Genomic DNA, 17,979 nt, shown 5'->3' with positions numbered 1-17,979 from the left:
CCGGGAATTCCCGTTAAAGGGTAAAAAAAAAAAAAAAAAAGCCCAATAAATGCATTTATATGTAGATACTTAAATAGACAATTTTACACGAGGTGCCCAAATGTCCCTATTGTGTCCACCTATGAACTTGCACTAATAATGACTTAATTTGATTTTTTAAAATCATATAAATATAATATATAAATATAATAGCCTGCGGAGATCTGCCCTGTTGCGCAGCGGGTGAAGACAATTAACTTAACGAGGAGCTGCGCTCAAAACGCACTCAAACAATGTCAAACTTAGCTGCTGAAATAAACGTTCCATTTGTATCATTATTGACAAGAGAATTTGCAAAAGGAATATGTATTTATTGTCCATCAGAGCGCCGGTGAGGTCACAGCTTTTCTCTACTTTTGTAGGATATTGATTTGATAGCCTAAACTTGTCATTTGTTTGCAGTTATTAATTTATATTAGGCTACTTGCTGGATATTATAAGACTCCATTTTGGGATGTTGGCTGTATGTTGTCTATTAATCTATATTTTGTTGTTGATCAAATGTGGGGTTTTGTAGTGTGATTTTGATGTGCACATGCATGCGCTGCCAGCACTGACAATCAATGAGACAGACAGCTGTTGTGCAGTTCACTTGTTCTACTGGGTAGTTCTAGTAAAATGGTAGTTTGAACGTTCTAAAATGCAAGTGTAGGTAGGGTAGGCTACATTAATGATGATAAAAAAATCGGACCACATCGGTCTAATGCTCTCTCTCTCTCTCTCTCTCTCTCTCACTCTCTCTCTCTCTCTCTCTCTCTCCCCCCTCTCCCTCCCTCTCTCTCTCTCCCCCCTCTCCCTCCCTCTCTCTCTCTCTCTCTCTCTCTCTCTCGCTCTCTCTCGCTCTCTCTCTCTTCAGCTCTCCGGTCTGTCCTCTCTCTCTATCAAAAGCATTGCTTGGCTTGTGCGCATTTTAAGCTGGAATATAGGCTCGATCAAACCTACCTAGGCTACTGTTTATGCAGCGTTTCACTTGATGATGTTGAATCTGAACTAGTCAACTGGTGTCTACCATATTGACAGCAGAGGAAACAGTGAAATCAGCGTGCGCACTGTGCAGGGCAGGCATGGGGCATCACGGCCACTTGTGTTTTATTTTGTTCATTACTGTTACATTCATTCAGTGCGTCCCATATTGGTTCACAACGGGACGATGGGACCCTGCCCTGGTCGGCAACGCGGCAAGTAACTTTCCCAATTATAATAGTAATTCCTCCACGCTGTAGATAGGGCTTTCTACTAATTAGTATTCATTTCTAACAAGAAAAAAAAAAAACGGGAAGCCCGGGAACCGAAGTGAATTCCCGGGATGGTAAAAAAACCCGAATTCCCGGGATTCCCGCATCCCGGGAATCCCGGTGTTAAACACTAATATAGATGTACGGACCGTAAATGGAGAAAGTGCAAACACCAGGTTGAAGGTGATCCTTGACTGTAACAGGAGTTTTCATGTACCACAGGCTACAGACTGCAGTAGCAGACGCAGTTAATAAATAGACGAACAAATTAATTCATTACTTAAACGTGCGGAATCCGAAACAGGCAGCGCTGTGATTCTGAATTTTGTTACGATTACGGTGATTAGTATCCTATTATTAACACCACCTGGGCGAGTGAGTCGACTCGTGTAACTTTCCTGACGACAGAAACACACACACGCTGTTAAGAGAGAGAGAAAGAAAGAGCGAGCGAGAGAGAGAGAGAGAGCTTCCAAAGCCGAGCACAGCGCGTCTCCGCAACACAGACTGGTGTAAAGTCAGTGTTGTGTTCTAGTTTTTTTCGGAAGGTATACGCTACGATACGATGCGTACATTTACTCGAGTACTGTACTTAAGTACAATTCACAGTCACTTTTCGCCTCGCTGTATATATACATACTATATAAAAAATACCGGAGTAACGCACCATGTAATAACGGTAACTGAGTTACTGAATTAAAAAAAGAATGTGTTAGAGTACTAGTTACTGAAAAAAATAACGGCGTTACAGTAACGCGTTCAACACTGAGCACAACATACTTAATTGCACAATGGTGTTGCGTGCTGTAAATAGCAGATCTACAAGCTCACAACGCCTCCTATTCATGACAAGTTGTGAGCTTGTAGATCTGCTATTTACTGCGCACGACACCGACACACTCCTAAGTCCTATAGCTGAGCCCAGCACTTGGGTGTCGGGTTAAGATCTTGATATGATTTAACTGGGGATGGATGCTTTGTAGTTTGGAGATCGTTTTGACTGGCAAGTACATGTTGCGTTTTGACGACCTCGGTCATGTCATTCATACCGCGGCTATCCACATACCCCCCACCCCCATTTAGTTTGCCTGGTGTAGCCACTTATAGGTGCATTACTTTTGGTAGTTTATAAGTAGGATGTATTTCATTTACTTAAACACTACACTAGTTATACAACGCCACCAATAGAACAGCCTCACTTGCTCTGCCTGTGTGTGTGTGTGTGTGTGTGTGTGTGTGTGTGTGTGTGTGTGTGTGTGTGTGTGTGTGTGTGTGTGTGTGTGTGTGTGTGTGTGTGTGTGTGTGTGTGTGTGTGTGGAAAGGGGTGGGACTAGGCCGTAGCTGTTATACAGAGCTCTGCTGAGCTCTGCTTCTCTCAGTGTCTGCAACTCAAATGGCCATTCTGTGTGTGTGGAATGTCTGACGTTGAATTGTGGGCGGGCACTCGGCAAAATGTTTTATAGGTGGGCGGAGCTAACAGCCGAATTCCTGGCATAACTCCAAGGAGGAGATGTATAACAATGGCCAAAAATAAAAAAAAGAGAACTCAGGAAATGAATGCAAAACTTGCACTAGGCTACGCCCCATCAAAAGGGCCCTGGCAAATCACTGACTGGGCTGTTAGGTCACTGCCCACCCGAGCATAACTGACTCTCTGTACCTGCAGTCTCTTTTTTTTATAGGAGAGGATCCTACTCATCAAAATAGCTTATCTACAAGCTTACAAATATCTCATGAATAACCCAACACATAAATAGGTATTGTACTTTTAAGCTAAATACCTTTTTGGGTTTGAATTAATTTTAGAAGACAATGGAATACTTTGCTCATAAACATTGTGAAACACCCCTCCTCCTCTACAGTACATGGCACCTTCCACTGGGAACTCCCCTACTTAAGCTGAATGGTTTGCTCTTGCTCTGTTTGGCAATTCCTCATTCAACCCAGATACTGCAGAGGAGTTACAGGTGACAAACAATAAGCATCAACGCCTTTTAACACAGGTTACAATAAACAGAATGTTTTACCCCTGTAAAGTCTGTGTGTATAATTTGTGAATTTGTGGATGCATTCAACAGTATTGACATAGTATTGACATTTTGTTAAGACATATCTGCCACGCAACGCACAGTCACTTCAAACAGTTGCTTCCAAACCGGCCGGTGGTCTGGGACCCAGCTGTGTGGTGTGTGTGTGCATGCAATGTCCTTAACCAGTGTGTCTATGTGTATAGGGCACGGGTTGCCCCGTGACAGTTAGTATTGACATCATCAGGCATCAGTTTTGTTTTTATACTGTACTGTAGGGGCTTTATGAATTATGTTTATTATATACACTTTGTAACACATGTAGGCTATGTGGATTGATGATGATGTGTGCACGTGCAACCACATAAACAGTAAACGCAATCCAAGCTGCTTGACTATTGGCCTTTGCATATCACTCTAGATACATTTCATCACTGTGTTCTTGCAGTCAGCATGGCTGATACAGCATGGATGATACAGAGAGACAGTTAGAAACTCTGCCAAGTAGACAGAAATCTGTGTTTTTTTATTTTTTTTTCTTCTGCTGCTTGGTTTAAAAAGTACACTGCAGGGAAAAAGAGAAGAGTTTCAGTTGAGTCAACATCATTTATTAAATACAGAAGAGAGAAGAGGAGAAAATGAAGAAGCTTGAATCCATTGTTTATTGTGTTTGACCAAGCAAGGACACACGACTTTAGGTTGGGAAATTGGAGTGTTTTACTTCTACAGAAGAACACAAGACATTATGGGAATGGCCTAAATAGAACACATCTTAATTATTGTAAAGCCTTCCCAGATAGCAAAATATGGTTATTCAACGTTGAATTATAGTGGTTAGGGTTGATTTTTGGTTACGATTGAAGACTGATGGTTTTTCAACATTGAATCACTGTTGTATTGCAGTGCAAAATTCAATGATTGAAATGCCAACATTGAATCAGCGTTTAATCTATGGTGCAAATTCAATGATTGTGATGCCAACATTGAATCAGCGTTTTATCTATGGTGCAAATTCAATGATTGAAATGCCAACATTGAATCAGCGTTTAATCTATGGTGCAAATTCAATGATTGAAATGCCAACATTGAATCAGCGTTTTATCTATGGTGCAAATTCAATGATTGAAATGCCAACATTGAATCAGCGTTGAATCTATGGTGCAAATTCAATGATTGAAATGCCAACATTGAATCAGCATTGAATCTATGCTGTTTGCCTTTTTCTTTTCTTTTTTCTTGATGGGGGGAGGGGGGGAGGCACACCCCTCCTCACACCCCCCCTCCCCCCATTTAATGATTGAAATGACAACATTGATTCAACGTTTTATCCATGCAGTTTGCCGTTTTCTTTTCTTTTTTTCTTGTTGGGGGGAGGGGGGGCAACCCCCTCCTCCCCCTCCCCCCTCCTCCCATTTAATTATTGAAATACCAACATTGATTCAATGTTGAATCTACACTGTAAAATCCAATAGCTATCTATACTTAAATAAATATAAGTTAGCTTTACTCATTTGTTACAATACTAGGTTTAATCAAGTAACGTGTACTAAAAAATACAATTTACTTATTGTTATTAAGTAAAGACATCTTTGTTTACTTGCCCAGAATCAGTAACATTTAATTGCACTGTGTTTAGTACACTCTTAAAAATGCTGGGTTATTTCTATAAACACATTGCTGGGTTGATTTGGCTGGGTCATAATTATGGGTTATTTGGGTACTGTAAACTGATGGGTCAAAGGGGTTATTAGGGCTTCAATTGCCTGCCTGGGTTATTTTTAACCCAGAGGTTGCTTTATTCATTTTCCCACTTGTGAATCATTCTGATACCTTCTTTTTGTCACTTCTCACATGAAAACACAAGGTACGTAACCTATATTTTATCACTATATTTGACCTATATTCATATAATGAGGGGGATCATTATAGGGATCTGTATTAATTGTAATATGGTACAATACTGTGCAAAGTATACACTGTAACAAATTTCTGTAATTTCTACAGTAAAAATGTACAGTAATTTACTGTTCTGTCATTTTACAATGTTTAACTGTATTTTGCAATGCATCATGGGAAAAAAATCATTACAGAAACTTGAACATCATCATCATTATCAGTTATTATCATCATTATTAATTGTATCCTTCATCTTCTTGTTTATGCCCCAAAATGACTGAAGAGCTGATCGATAATCCATTGTCCGATTGTTTCGGCGCACCCTAGGGGCCGAGACAATAGTGAAAAACTGTTTGAAAGGAGTAAAAACTAAATTGGACACCAAATTCTGGGTCAGCGCGTCGCCCCGAACGCGAACATATAACTCCCCTAACACACGGCCTTACCGTTCTCCTTAATTGGCTAGGGTCCAATGTCAAGTTATTATATGCGCAATAAAGCAATATATCTCGATACGATACGTTTTTCGAATCCGCCTTTCGGATATGTTGTACAGCTTGCCAAGACGCACACGTGGATGTCTTGTTTGTCCCGGTACGACACTCCTAAGTTGACCTCCTACACTATCGGAAGGCACATAGAGTCTTAAACCTTAAGACCATACCAAAGGACAAAGTCAGAAAAAAAAATGTGCCGTACCGGGACAAACAAGACATCCACACGTGCGTCTCAGCCAGCTCTACAACATATCCAAAAAGTGGACCCTAAGTCCTTATCGTATTCGAGATATTGAGCGAGATAGCGAAGCCGTAACCATAGCCAATTAAGGGATAATTAAATCATGATTTGATATGAGGGTTTGATGATTTCAAATTTTAGCATTATTTTACATGTAGATTTGGAAAAAAAATATATCGGGGTTATCACAGGCCTGGAACACCCTAAAACCAACCAGAAAGTGGCCTTTTGAGGCACTTTCTGTTTTCCGAGAAAAATATAACTTACATATTTGGAATCAGCGTCATCACATTAGTCTAAAGCCAGAGTATCGAAGAAAAATACAATTTCTAAAAATGTAACGAGGGTTGACCTTTGCAGTCTTTTCGCTGAACTTTGAGCTTTATCAGTGTCTAAAAAAATCAAGGCTGGTGCCAAAAAATCTGGCTTACTCTCAATATGGATGGAGAGAAGTTTTAGATTTTTAAAAAATATCTGGAGCGATTAGTTCCAGATTTTGTGCTCAACAAAATCTGTTTTTTATTCAAAAGTTAACGTCCAATCTTTTTGGTGAGCTTTTGTATTTCCCAAGGTCATGGAAAATCGAGACCTATCCCATTCGATTCAGCGTCCTTTTCTAAGTCTGAAAAAGTTTTTTTTTATTTAAAAATAAAATATTTTAAAAAAATGTGAGAAAAGCTAGACTTTGAAGTACTATTTCAAAAATCTTTAACTTCTTATTAAACAATTCTAGACTATTGTTTAACCTACCATTCAACTCTAAATCATCTAAATAAGAGGGTTGAAGGGTCAAAATAAAATAATGATAATAATAATATGTTTGTGAAAAAAGCTTCAAGTTTATGAAACTTTAACGCTTGTTTAAGCCACTTTTTAAGGGTCATACAAAATCAAAACCTAGCCCATTCAATTCAGCGTCCTCTTCTGAGTCTGAAAACATGTTTTTTAATTAAAACAAAATATTTTAGAAAAATGTGAGAAAAGCTAAACTTTGAACTATTTCAAAAATCTATAACTTCTTATTGCAGATCGGCTATTTTCTTTTTTTCTCTCTTTCTTATATTATTTGACAATTTGGCCAATGTTTGACCAGTTTATAGTATAGTTTGTTGATTACTTGTATTACAGTCTTTTTCTTTGATTTGTTTTCATTTATTTTCTAAGGTATTAAAATTATTACTTAAATTGTCAGGGTCTCGACCCACAGGTTGAGAACCGCAGACATCCTTCATGCACAAGGCGGACAGTGTTGCCAGATTTTGCGATAGAAATAAGCAACCAGGTCTATGGAAATTAGCCCAAAAGAAGCAACTATGACTAATTGAAAATAGCCAATCTACAAGCTCACAACGGGTTGCGATGCGACGCGCTGTGAGCTTGTAGATCTGCTATTTTAAAACAAAACTCTTATCTGGAAGAAAATGTGAAAAATTAGGAATATTTTTGAAACATTTTAATACGAATCTTGTATTGGGGGTCCCCCCTGGCATAACATGTGTTCAGATGGGGGTCCGTTGATTGGATAATAGCCTACATATTAATCTGGGGGTCCTTGACATGAAAATGTTTGAGAACCACCACTGGTTTAAACGACAGTAAGGAAGCAAGCCCAAAAAACTTCACAGAAAAAGAAGCCCAAAGTCGCTTATAATAAGCGGATATGGCAACACTGAAGGCGGAGCTTGTTAGTTTTGAAATCACACCGGAAGGCAGAGGAAACGGCTGTTGGCTGAGAGATTTCTTTTTCAAACCGGGGTGCTTTCGTGTTTACTGTACTAGATAACAGGTAAGTTTAATTAGTTTATGGAATTAAAATGTTATCCAAACACGGTCGTACACGGTTACATGAACTAACACGTTCATGTAACCGTGCACGACCGAGTTTTAGCCATGGTTCACACGACGCTCGTCCTTTCACGAGCCTCATAGCCGGAATTTCAACCTGTTTTTTGCACTTTCAACCCGTACATCAACATAAATATTCATACTTCAACTATAAAGTGCTTACCCCACGGCCACGAATGTTACAATTTTAATCGGGTGTGTCTAAGTACCCGCATCTTCCGTATTGTTGAATAAAAGATATTTTAATCCGATCGGTGGCCATTTTCTCATAGTTGTAATGCATGTGTATAATGTAATACACCTCCCAACCGACGGTCGCGTAGTTTAAAGCATTCAGAAAACTCGGAGAAAATGGCCACCGATCGGATTAAAATTACTTTTATTGAACAATACAGGAGGTACGGATACTTAGACCCTCCCGATTCAAATTGTAACATCCTTGGCCCTGGGCTAAGTGCTTTATATTTGAAATCTGAACGTTTATGTATGGGTTGTAAATGTAGAAAACGTCACAAGCTCACAGTGCATGGTGATGCGTTGTGAGGGTGTAGATCAGCTATTAAAAAACAGTATAAACAACATTTGTGGAATATTTTTGAAACACTTTTGTAAATCTTGAGTCCTTAGCCAAGTACATACTAATTAGGGGGTCCTTGACATGAACATGTTTGAGAACCACTGATTTCATTTGTATAACATGAGTTCATTAATCAGTATGCATTGTGAAACACTTTGCCAAGTTCATCAGAAGAACTGGTTATCACACACCTTCAATTAACCCATTAAGACCTGAGGCCGATTCTACAAAATGTCTTCTAAATTTATTTGTTTTTAACTTGTGTTATTATGTCAGTGGTTCTCAAACTTTTTCATGTCAAGGACCCCAAAATGTATATGTATTTGGCCACAGACCCTCATCTCAAAATATTTTGTTCTAGGGACCCCCAGAAACAAAGATTTGAGTTACAAATGTTCGTTAAAAATTCAAAGATTTGCACACATTTTCAAGATTTTTCTAAAATAACAGATCTACAAGCTCGTAGCGCAGCACTCGGTGCCACGCTATGAGCTTGTATATCTGCTGTTTTTGAGTAGCCAAAGTGTAAAATAATGCTTTTTAGGTCAAATCTAAAAATGACACAGAATCGAATGCACTTAAAAAGCGCATAACCATTCAGTGTTCAATTCAGGGATTTGAATCGTCATATATTTGTAACAATGATTACTGTCTCATTTCATCGTTCTTTGACAAACTTCTACCATCTATTTAACAGGCCGTCACCAAGAAAGCCCTTGCCTTAATTTGGATGGTACTACAGTTGGCAGTGGCTATGTAAGTCATCAATCAATCAACACAAAAAGGAGAACACTCCATACACACACACACACCTAAAAGAAATGTGCTCAAAGTTTTTCCTAGTGCACAGTCACACGCACATTTTTGGATTGCTCCTTAAAATCCCATGTAACCATCTTCATGGTTTACGCCAGGCAAATTTAAGCTGAACCTAATTGTCTCTTTTACAGGCAGCTTGGTACACACCTGGCCGGGGAAAAAACCTGCTACAGACTTCCTGGAGGAGCGATTGAGGAACACCAGGAAGCGCATGAGAAGGCTGAAACGACCACACCACCAAGAACCAGAGGAACAGACCGTCCCTAGTACACCAGGTAATACTAATAACCAATGTTAATTATCCCCACCAGGCTAGATTGGACAGATGCAAGGGATTATATTTGCGGTCCCATGACTCTTCTGTCCATCATCTTCTAAAAACTAGTCTCAGGCACCGCTGGACCGATTGGCGACTTTTCACACACTCCAAGTAGGCCAGAACCTCAAATACTTGAAATCAGCTATAATGAATCTGTACTTATCATTCAACAGAATCTGATGTGCCTCCTGAAAAACTTATTGAAATGGTTGAATGGATGAAGGTCAATAGGTGTCCAGTGTCCCAGGTTGAGGACTACATGAATCAAACATCTCTACATGGAGGCAAGTGGATTCGCAGCAATGGAACTAAAGGCCTACCGGAAATATTGGCGTATAGTTCCCTAGGCTTGTAGACAATCCTGGCATGGTAATACATTATTTTGCTATTGCAGTTTTGCCTATTTGAATGATACTCTATTTGACTGATACTCTGCAATGCACTACACGTTTATGTTTAACCACCTAGACCCTACAATATATACTTTGTAGACAGGAGTCCACAGGGTTCTACTTGGTCCACTCCTTTTTTCTCAAACTGTTGTCACACAATGGTGTGTTTATCAAAGAGCTTATCTACAATACCCTACTGCTTGCATACACTCTTATAAGTAGACTCATAAGTGATTTTATTTTAATTTTCTCATTTTACAATTGTTTATATAATGTTATGTTCTCTTCTGTGTAGACCCAATCCTTCGATCTCCTAATCTCTCCACCTGGTGTGGAGAATTTGATTTGTGGGATTCCTCAAGAGGAAGAACTGCACACTTCAGGTGGGGGTTTCATTTAACATAATGGTTAAATAAACAATAATGAACTGTAACTATGTTTCTTAGCAGGTGCTGAGGTTATGAGTTGGGTCTCTTGGATTCTTTCCTGCTTTCTTCACTGTCCTCTGGTCATAGAGATTCTGAAGGGCAGAGCGCTTAGACCCCAAGGCGGTTACCCTCGGCACAACTTTGGGGTTTCACATAATGATATCTGGGTGGTTTTCTATCAGCTGACATGAAAAGCATTCTCTGACCGGGTCAGCCTGTGACTGAGCACTTGGTGTTCAGATAAAACTTGTATTCTGACCATGTGACATTGGTGTAAAATCACTCCTCTGTGTTTGTATAGGTGCACAACACATGCAGTTTGAGTCAGCCTGGGCCCTGACCAGAATCCCCTCAGCTACCTTCCTGCCAACACGCACTGTGCCCATCTTCATCTGTCTACAAGGACATCCGGGAACAGGTTAGCACCTTTTTACCCACGAATAACAGAGCAACATAAGTTTAGTTGGGAATTAACTGTCCAATTGAACTATCAGGGCGACATATGAAAATATGCTTTAGAGGAATGCCTGGTGCTGTATGCAGTTTGGAACCCAGGATGTAAGGTGATGGAGACCATTACACAAGAGGTGTATATATGGAGCTGACTAATTTGTTTGCTGATTCCATGATGACACATTGAGGTTAGACACTCCATAATTGGGCGTAGCTGCATTTGGAACTCCTTATATCAGGGGTCTTCAACCTTTTCAGGCCAAGGACCCCCTAACTGAGAAAGAGATGAAGGGACCCCCACTATATATTACATAAAATTGTGTTGCAGATTAAAGCTTTTCATAGATGTTGGATTCATGTTAATGTGTATTGTCAGACATTTAACGACTTAAACCGTCAATACTTAGTAAACTTTCACTCTGTACTTGGTCTGCTCTTTTTCCCCTCTTTGCCGAAAATAGCCGATCTACAAGCTCGCAACGCCTCGCGCTGCGAGGCGTTGTGAGCTTGTAGATCGGCCATTTTCGGCTAAAGTTGTCCGTAGAATAGGGATGCTATTGTTCAAGTGGTTTGTATAAAGAAACAATGATCTTATCACAGAGATTTGGCCGACCCCCTGTAGCAACTCTGAAGACCCCCTAGGAGTCCCAGACCCCCTGTTGAAGACCCCTGCCCTGTTATGGCTGACTCATGGTGACATGAGCGTGGCATGGGGGATCTCCTGTAAGCCAATTTTAATATAGGTAATTGTCTGATCACAGTTATGAGAAAAAGCGTTCATCTGTATACATTTATCTATTGAAGAATAGTGAAAATAGCAGATCTACAAGCTCGCAACATCTCGCAAAGTGATGTGTTGTGAACATGTAGGTCGGCTACTCTCACTATTTTTCAACATTTTTAAATGCCTGGCCTGTTCTGGCCATAGTACATAATGGTATTATTGGCCCCGGTCATTGTCAGTCATTTCTTTTTTGTTTACAAAGCCTAAAAGTCGGAACCGAAATGTAATTCGTCCAATGTTTAATGCCAAAACGGTTACATTGTTGATCATAATTATTTGTATGACAATTAACCAAATGTTTTCCTAATTTACACACTTTTTCAAATGTATTTAGTCACTGTATTTTGTTCTGTGGTTTGCTGTGTTGTAGGCTTATGCTGAGTTTAACAGGATCGCCACCACACACCTAGAGACAGACTTCTTTGATGCTCTGGATCGCTATACACCACAATTGGTCACTATCTTAAAGTCCAAGAAAGGTGCCATTAGAGATAAATTATCCGGAATTGTGCAGCAAACTGATGGGTAAGTCTACAACATGCTTCTTATATTTGTAATTATCATGACTAAGTTTATGTACAACCTATTACCCCAAATAGTACTTATGCTTCCCGGCTGTATTACAGAGTGTTAAAGTATTGCTAACTATTGATCGTTGTTGATAACTAAATGCTGTGGATTGTACTATTTTTAAATCACATCTCCAATCAGCAACTGTTCTCTGCAACTGTTCATCAAACATATATTGTGGTGTTTCATGCTGTAACTGTACTGTAACTTGTGATGGTCAGATCTTGAACTTTATTTGTTCATTATCCACTTGTAGAAACCCGACGTGACCGCGCTGGGTAGGCTTGTTCTCCGAGGCCTCCTTCTTCTGCTTGGAGATGACCACAGCAGTTTCTACACCACTGTCTTGGTAAGTTCTCATAGTTACACCTTAAAGGTCCAGTGAAATTACATTTTCGTTAATTTTATTTTGAAGTTTCAGTCTGAAACGGCCTTGCAAACCAATCAGAAGGTTCAATCCCTTCAGGCTATAGCACGGTGGAATCTCACTCACATGGTGTGCAGTGTAAGTGTTTGTAGCCTGCACTCACACGTTGCTCAAGGGAGAGAGAGATGGCCACTATGCAGAATGTTTGTTACCAAGTTGCTTATTTCTAGCCTAAAATGTTTTCAGATACATATTTTACTGTGCTGTTTACCATGAGTAATATACTGTCAAAAACAGTAGGCCAACCAATGTTGATAAAACTTCTCAATGCAGATGTGTGTGAAGTGTCTACATTTCCCTGTTGTAATGTTGTTTTTGTTTGGTTCTGTACAGGATTGTGACAGCGAAAGTGAAGACGCCTGGTCAGAGGTATCGGTCGGATTGCTGACTGTGAGCAGTGAAGATTCACCTCCCTCAGATGGTGTCGACCTTCAGCCAGTGTCAACAGCCATCATCCTTGAAGGAGGTATTGTGATGGATAATTTCCATAACCTCCCTCAAGCACCGTGCCTGCTGTCTAGCCTGACGTATGCACTCAATTTGAAGTACCCTAATGATATGAAGAACATATTGAACTTTATTCAAAGAGTGATGCTTGGCTTGGGAAAGGAAAAAACTACCCCCCAAACTGCAAAGTCTTAAAAACCTCCTGTCATTTTAGAAAGATTGTATAGTGGATAACTGGTAGGCAGGTTGTCCTCAGCCCTCCTTTGTGACAGTAGACTAAAATGCATGCATTTTATTTTTCTCATGCATGAGAAAATGTTGTAAAGTGATAGGAGTTCTAAATGAAGCCACTTTTATTCATTTTAAGTACTTTAGAGCTGCAAATTATTAAGACTTTGAATGTAATACCATTAAGTAAAAGTAAGGCACTTTTTTGAAATTGACAAGTGTTCACTTGTTCATGTGTGAAATAATGTACTCTTTCAAACTGTAATGGGGCTGTCCACACTAAGCATATCACTTTTGTCAATCCTATCGTTGTAGAATTATTTAGTTTAAATACAGTGCAGACATGATCATTTCAGTGGGCAGTTGCTCATGTCTTCCAGAGTTCCAGCAAATCACTCATATTGTCATCATCAACACAGATACTGTTCGTCTTTAGTTGTGTTGAACAGGAGGAGAAGGATGGAGGGGCTACTAGGCTACAATTGCAGTAGCAACACAGAAATGTGTGAGGAATTAATTAGCATAATGACTAGAGAGGTTCACAATCATTGGCTACTCTAAATTCTATAAAATAAATTAAAAATGTGTACATATAGTGCTTGGTGTGGATGGCCCGTTAGGCTTTATTAATTACGCCATTTGTATTACTAGAGCACTTGTCAGTGTGTTTTGTCAGACCGTTGGTTTAGTCTGCAAAGTTAGTACACGTTTGGTCATTATAAGCCATGTTGGGTATTGTTTTTGTGGAATCGCTTGTAAATAATGGTGGTTTGGTTTGTAATTTAAATTTGCAGATCAATTATTTTCAAATAGCATTTTTATATAGGTGTAAAGTGCTCATGTGGCATATATTCACTTACAAAATATCCAAATGCTTGCAGACATTTTCACGATTTCTTTCATAAATAGCAGATCTACAATCTTCTATATGTTATATATTTCATCTGTTAAATCATAAAAACAATGCTTAAAGCAGTTCAAAATGCCTTGGTTCAATAAATGTGAAGATTCAAATCATATTGTCTGTCTTTATTTTTATATTTTAACATTTTGGGAAATGTAAGGTAATTTTGAACAAGATGTAGCCTTACAGTATATCAGCATACACATAATTTAAAATGTACATGCAGATTACCATTAGGTTGTTGGATGATCAGGATCAATATTGATTCCTAACATGATTCAGTATAATAAATTTATAAATTAAATCAGTGTTCGATTCCTGATGTTGATTCAACATAAAATCAACTAAAATGTGCATGCAGATTACCATTTAGATGATGGTTGAATCAATGTTGATTCCTAATGTTGATTCAACATTAAATCAACTAAAATGTGCATGCAGATTACCATTTAGATGATGGTTGAATCAATATTGATTCATAACGTTGATTCAACATAAAATCAACTAAAATCAGCATGCAGAATACCATTTAGATGATGGTTGAATCAATATTGATTCATAACGTTGATTCAACATAAAATCAGCGTGCAGAATACCATTTGGATGATGGTTGAATCAACGTTGATATAGTGTTAGTTAGTGGTTGAAACACAAACGTTGAATCAACAAAGATTAGGGTTGCGATTTCAGTACAGTTTCAACGTTGAGATCGAACGTTGATTCAACCGTTATGGCCGCCTATTTTTCAACGTTGATTCACCCATATTTTGCTATCTGGGTTGTTATAAAACTATTCAGTTATCTGTTGTTGATATATATTTACACACACACACACACGCACACGCACACGCACACACACACACACGCATACAGGGTATTCAAAGAATATCCAATGAGTAAACGATAAACTGAATTGCTTTATTTGACATGACAACATATCAAAAACCAGGAATAACATGCATACTTTTATTGTGCTCTCTACAGGACCAGGGTTGGACACTCTAACCTCAAATGCACCATGCCTTCCCTTGGTATACAGGCCACCCGAATGTCTACAGTAACAGGTAAGACTGTACTGTATGCCTGGAGCCAGTGGGTGGGGTTGGGGGCTGAGAGGATGAGTCGCACTGAGATGCCGGGTGCACAGGTCCTACTGTGGATTTTTTCCAATGAATATAAGCTTGTATCTTTCATATCAAACCACACTAAGCAAACATCTGTGTGTGTGCGTGTGTTTGTTCCTGACTCAGCATGTCAAATTGGGGTTCCCGATTAGTTTTTTTCTGAAGTCTCATTAGTGTGTATGCATTAATGCAGATGTTTGTTTTCCTTCCCTTTCTTAACTCTCTCAGTGCCAATGAAATAAAAAAAATATGTTCATACTGTGCCAGCAATTTCTTTTTTTTTTAAGTAAAAAAAAAGTGCTTAGGAAGCGAGATACAGCCTTTTTCAGTTATAAGTTAAACAAAGAGTGGATGGAGCTGCAAATCTTCAGATAATGATATCTTGGGTTCTGTTTTTTTTCCGTTCTGGCACTGAGGGCATTAAGAAAAAACTCGGGATATCTCGTTGTGTGGCACTGAGAGAGTTTAAGAATACATCCAGATTTGTTTGTATTAGTGATACACTAAAAGCTGGAGATGGCTGAGTCCACTTCATCCGAAAACTGAAATGTATTAAAAAAAACATACACCGCAATGGACAGTGTAGACCAGTGGTTCTCAACCTGGGGGTCGCGACCCCCAGGGGGGTCGCCAAATAATTTGGGGGGGTCACCAGATTTTTTGGTGAATTAAAAAAAAAAAAAAAAGTTTTTTTTTCATTTTTTTTTAACAAAATATTTTTTTATGTTATTATTAATTCATGTTTTATCAGTTAATTTACTCAATTTACCCACTTTTTGCAAAAATGTTTTGATAATAAATAATTATCAAATAACCTATTATAATTAAATAACCTTCGCGTGCGCGAACGGGACCGCACGCGTGCACGCGGGGGGTCGCGGGAAATAATATCATTATTTTGGGGGTCGCGGCCTGAAAAGGTTGAGAACCCCTGGTGTAGACCACCACAGGCATTTTTGTGGTAGTTTAGTTTGAGTTTACTTAGATCTTTCATCTGTAATCGCTCGTCTGGTTCATTTGAATGTGAGTGTGATACTAGCAGCGTAATCTTTGTCAACTGGTGTAACCATTGTAAAACTCTCCCTTCTTGTAAACACTTTCACTTATTTCACATACCAATTGTAGTCTGCGCTGTCCTCACCGGTTCACCAACCCCAAATACTCTTTTGTTCTTTACTATTAAGGTCATAACAGTCAGTGAAAGGTCGACGTCTGTGTCAAGAGCTTTTCGACTGTGTAGTTCAACGCTTCGGGGGAAACATGCCTCTAGCTTTTAAGTGGCCTTCAAACATCTCCTGTTTTTCCTCCTATGTGAAAATAAGAACAAATTGGCATGTCATTGCCTTGAAACGCTCTGAAAAAGGGTGAAGGGATGAATCAATCAGCCAACCCTCGGTCACCTGTCCAAGCTCAGCCTAATTGAAAGACAGCGTTAGGCCTCCTTGACAACCACTGCTCTCTGCTGTAATTCACACTGTTGTTGGTAAGGCGACTATCGCACGCCGGTCACGTAACTGTGACCAACTGCAGTCAATCCCTCCTCCCCTATACACCTCCTTCCCTCCCCTGAACCAACCATGCTCCCATTAGAACACACTGGCCTATGATGTATTATCACATTAACCCGTTCAATCCGGGAACGCATCTGTGTCATTTTAGATTTCTTTGGCTATTCAAAAATAGCAATGTACAAGCTCATAGCGCGGCTCATACCGCTATGAGATGGGGGGGTGGGGGGGGGGACAAATACATATCAGTTTGGGGGTCCTTAACATGAAAAATGTTTGAGAACCACTTTAATTATAGCAACAAAATCTGTTTAAAAAACAACTGTTAGGATTTAGAAGACATTCGTAGAATCCCCAGAAGCAAAGATTAACACTCGGTGCCGCGCTATGAGCTTGTATATCTGCTATTTTTGAATAGCCCAAAGTATAAAGTAATGGTTATAGCTAAAAATCTAAAAATGACACAGTACGAGTCCCCGGATTAAATGGGTTAAAAGCCATTGGTCATGTCTGTGCAAATCAATCTGCTTTGGAAGCCTAATCTGTAAGTATGGTGGTCTGGCTGGGAGAAAGAGGGGTGAGGGGGAGCGGGTGGTGTGGTGTGGGAACCCGGAAAAGGCTTTAACTGTATTAGTTATGTGGCCCTATTAAAGTTTAATGACCATGAAAGCTATTATATGGTCTTATGCTGCTTTTAGTCGGCCGTTATTGTGTACATGTGTCACCCTGTGATGCCCCAGAGCCAAATGTTCCAAAAGAAACGCATTAAGAAGACATTAAGGAGTCTCGATTTTGCCAGGTGCATTCCTTCATGCACCTTGCCTTCCATTTCTCTCGCCATCATGAAACATAGCAGTGCAGAGAACAGCTGCCGCGGCTCATTGTGAGAATGCCATTTTGTTGCTTTTAGCCTTATGAGGCAGGAGGATCCTCACCTCTCTTAACCCAGATGGTATAAGTAAGAGCGATAGTTTGCCTCTGCCACAGAGAAACGCAGGCTACAAAGCAGACCCACTAGCTCAGTGGTTTTCAACCCTTTTCATATCACAGTCCATTATTTATTAAGCATTTGAGCCACGGACCACCATTTGATGAGATTTAGACTCTCAGACCCAAGACTTTGAATATTTTGTTATCGTTGGATAAGATTTTGTCCACAATTCCATGCTGTATTGATGTTGGTACCATTAGGAGAGATAACAGGCAAACATTGATCAAA

At 39.5% G+C, this 17,979-nt stretch overlaps 1 protein-coding gene and 1 long non-coding RNA gene across 3 annotated transcripts; both read left to right on the top strand.

Annotated features, from left to right (window-relative positions):
- The first annotated feature begins 6,765 nt into the window (after positions 1-6,765).
- Positions 6,766-9,338, top strand: LOC311033580. Its single transcript, XR_014599503.1, has 3 exons — positions 6,766-7,721; positions 9,055-9,113; positions 9,308-9,338. It is a non-coding gene; the product is annotated as an uncharacterized lncRNA (long non-coding RNA).
- On the top strand, positions 9,333-12,061 carry LOC311033579 (uncharacterized protein). 2 transcript variants are annotated; one of them, XR_014599502.1, is made up of 6 exons: positions 9,333-9,451; positions 9,669-9,864; positions 10,183-10,270; positions 10,617-10,733; positions 11,369-11,511; positions 11,923-12,061. XR_014599502.1 is itself a non-coding variant. In XM_084041158.1 (6 exons), exons 2-6 carry the CDS (start codon positions 9,774-9,776, stop codon positions 11,931-11,933), a joined length of 345 nt encoding a protein of 114 aa, XP_083897284.1. In that variant the 5' UTR covers positions 9,333-9,451; positions 9,669-9,773; the 3' UTR covers positions 11,934-12,061. The 2 variants fall into 2 exon arrangements, 1 of the variants encoding a protein (XP_083897284.1); XM_084041158.1 differs by having other exon boundaries at positions 9,669-9,779; positions 11,369-11,491.
- Positions 12,062-17,979: the final 5,918 nt, after the last annotated feature.

This window comes from Gymnoscopelus microlampas, assembly GCF_963454915.1.
Source record: "Gymnoscopelus microlampas genome assembly, chromosome: 18".
NCBI lineage: Eukaryota > Metazoa > Chordata > Actinopteri > Myctophiformes > Myctophidae > Gymnoscopelus > Gymnoscopelus microlampas.
The sequence above is the reverse complement of the archived record's forward strand: the minus strand, read 5'-3'. Positions and strand labels throughout refer to the sequence as shown.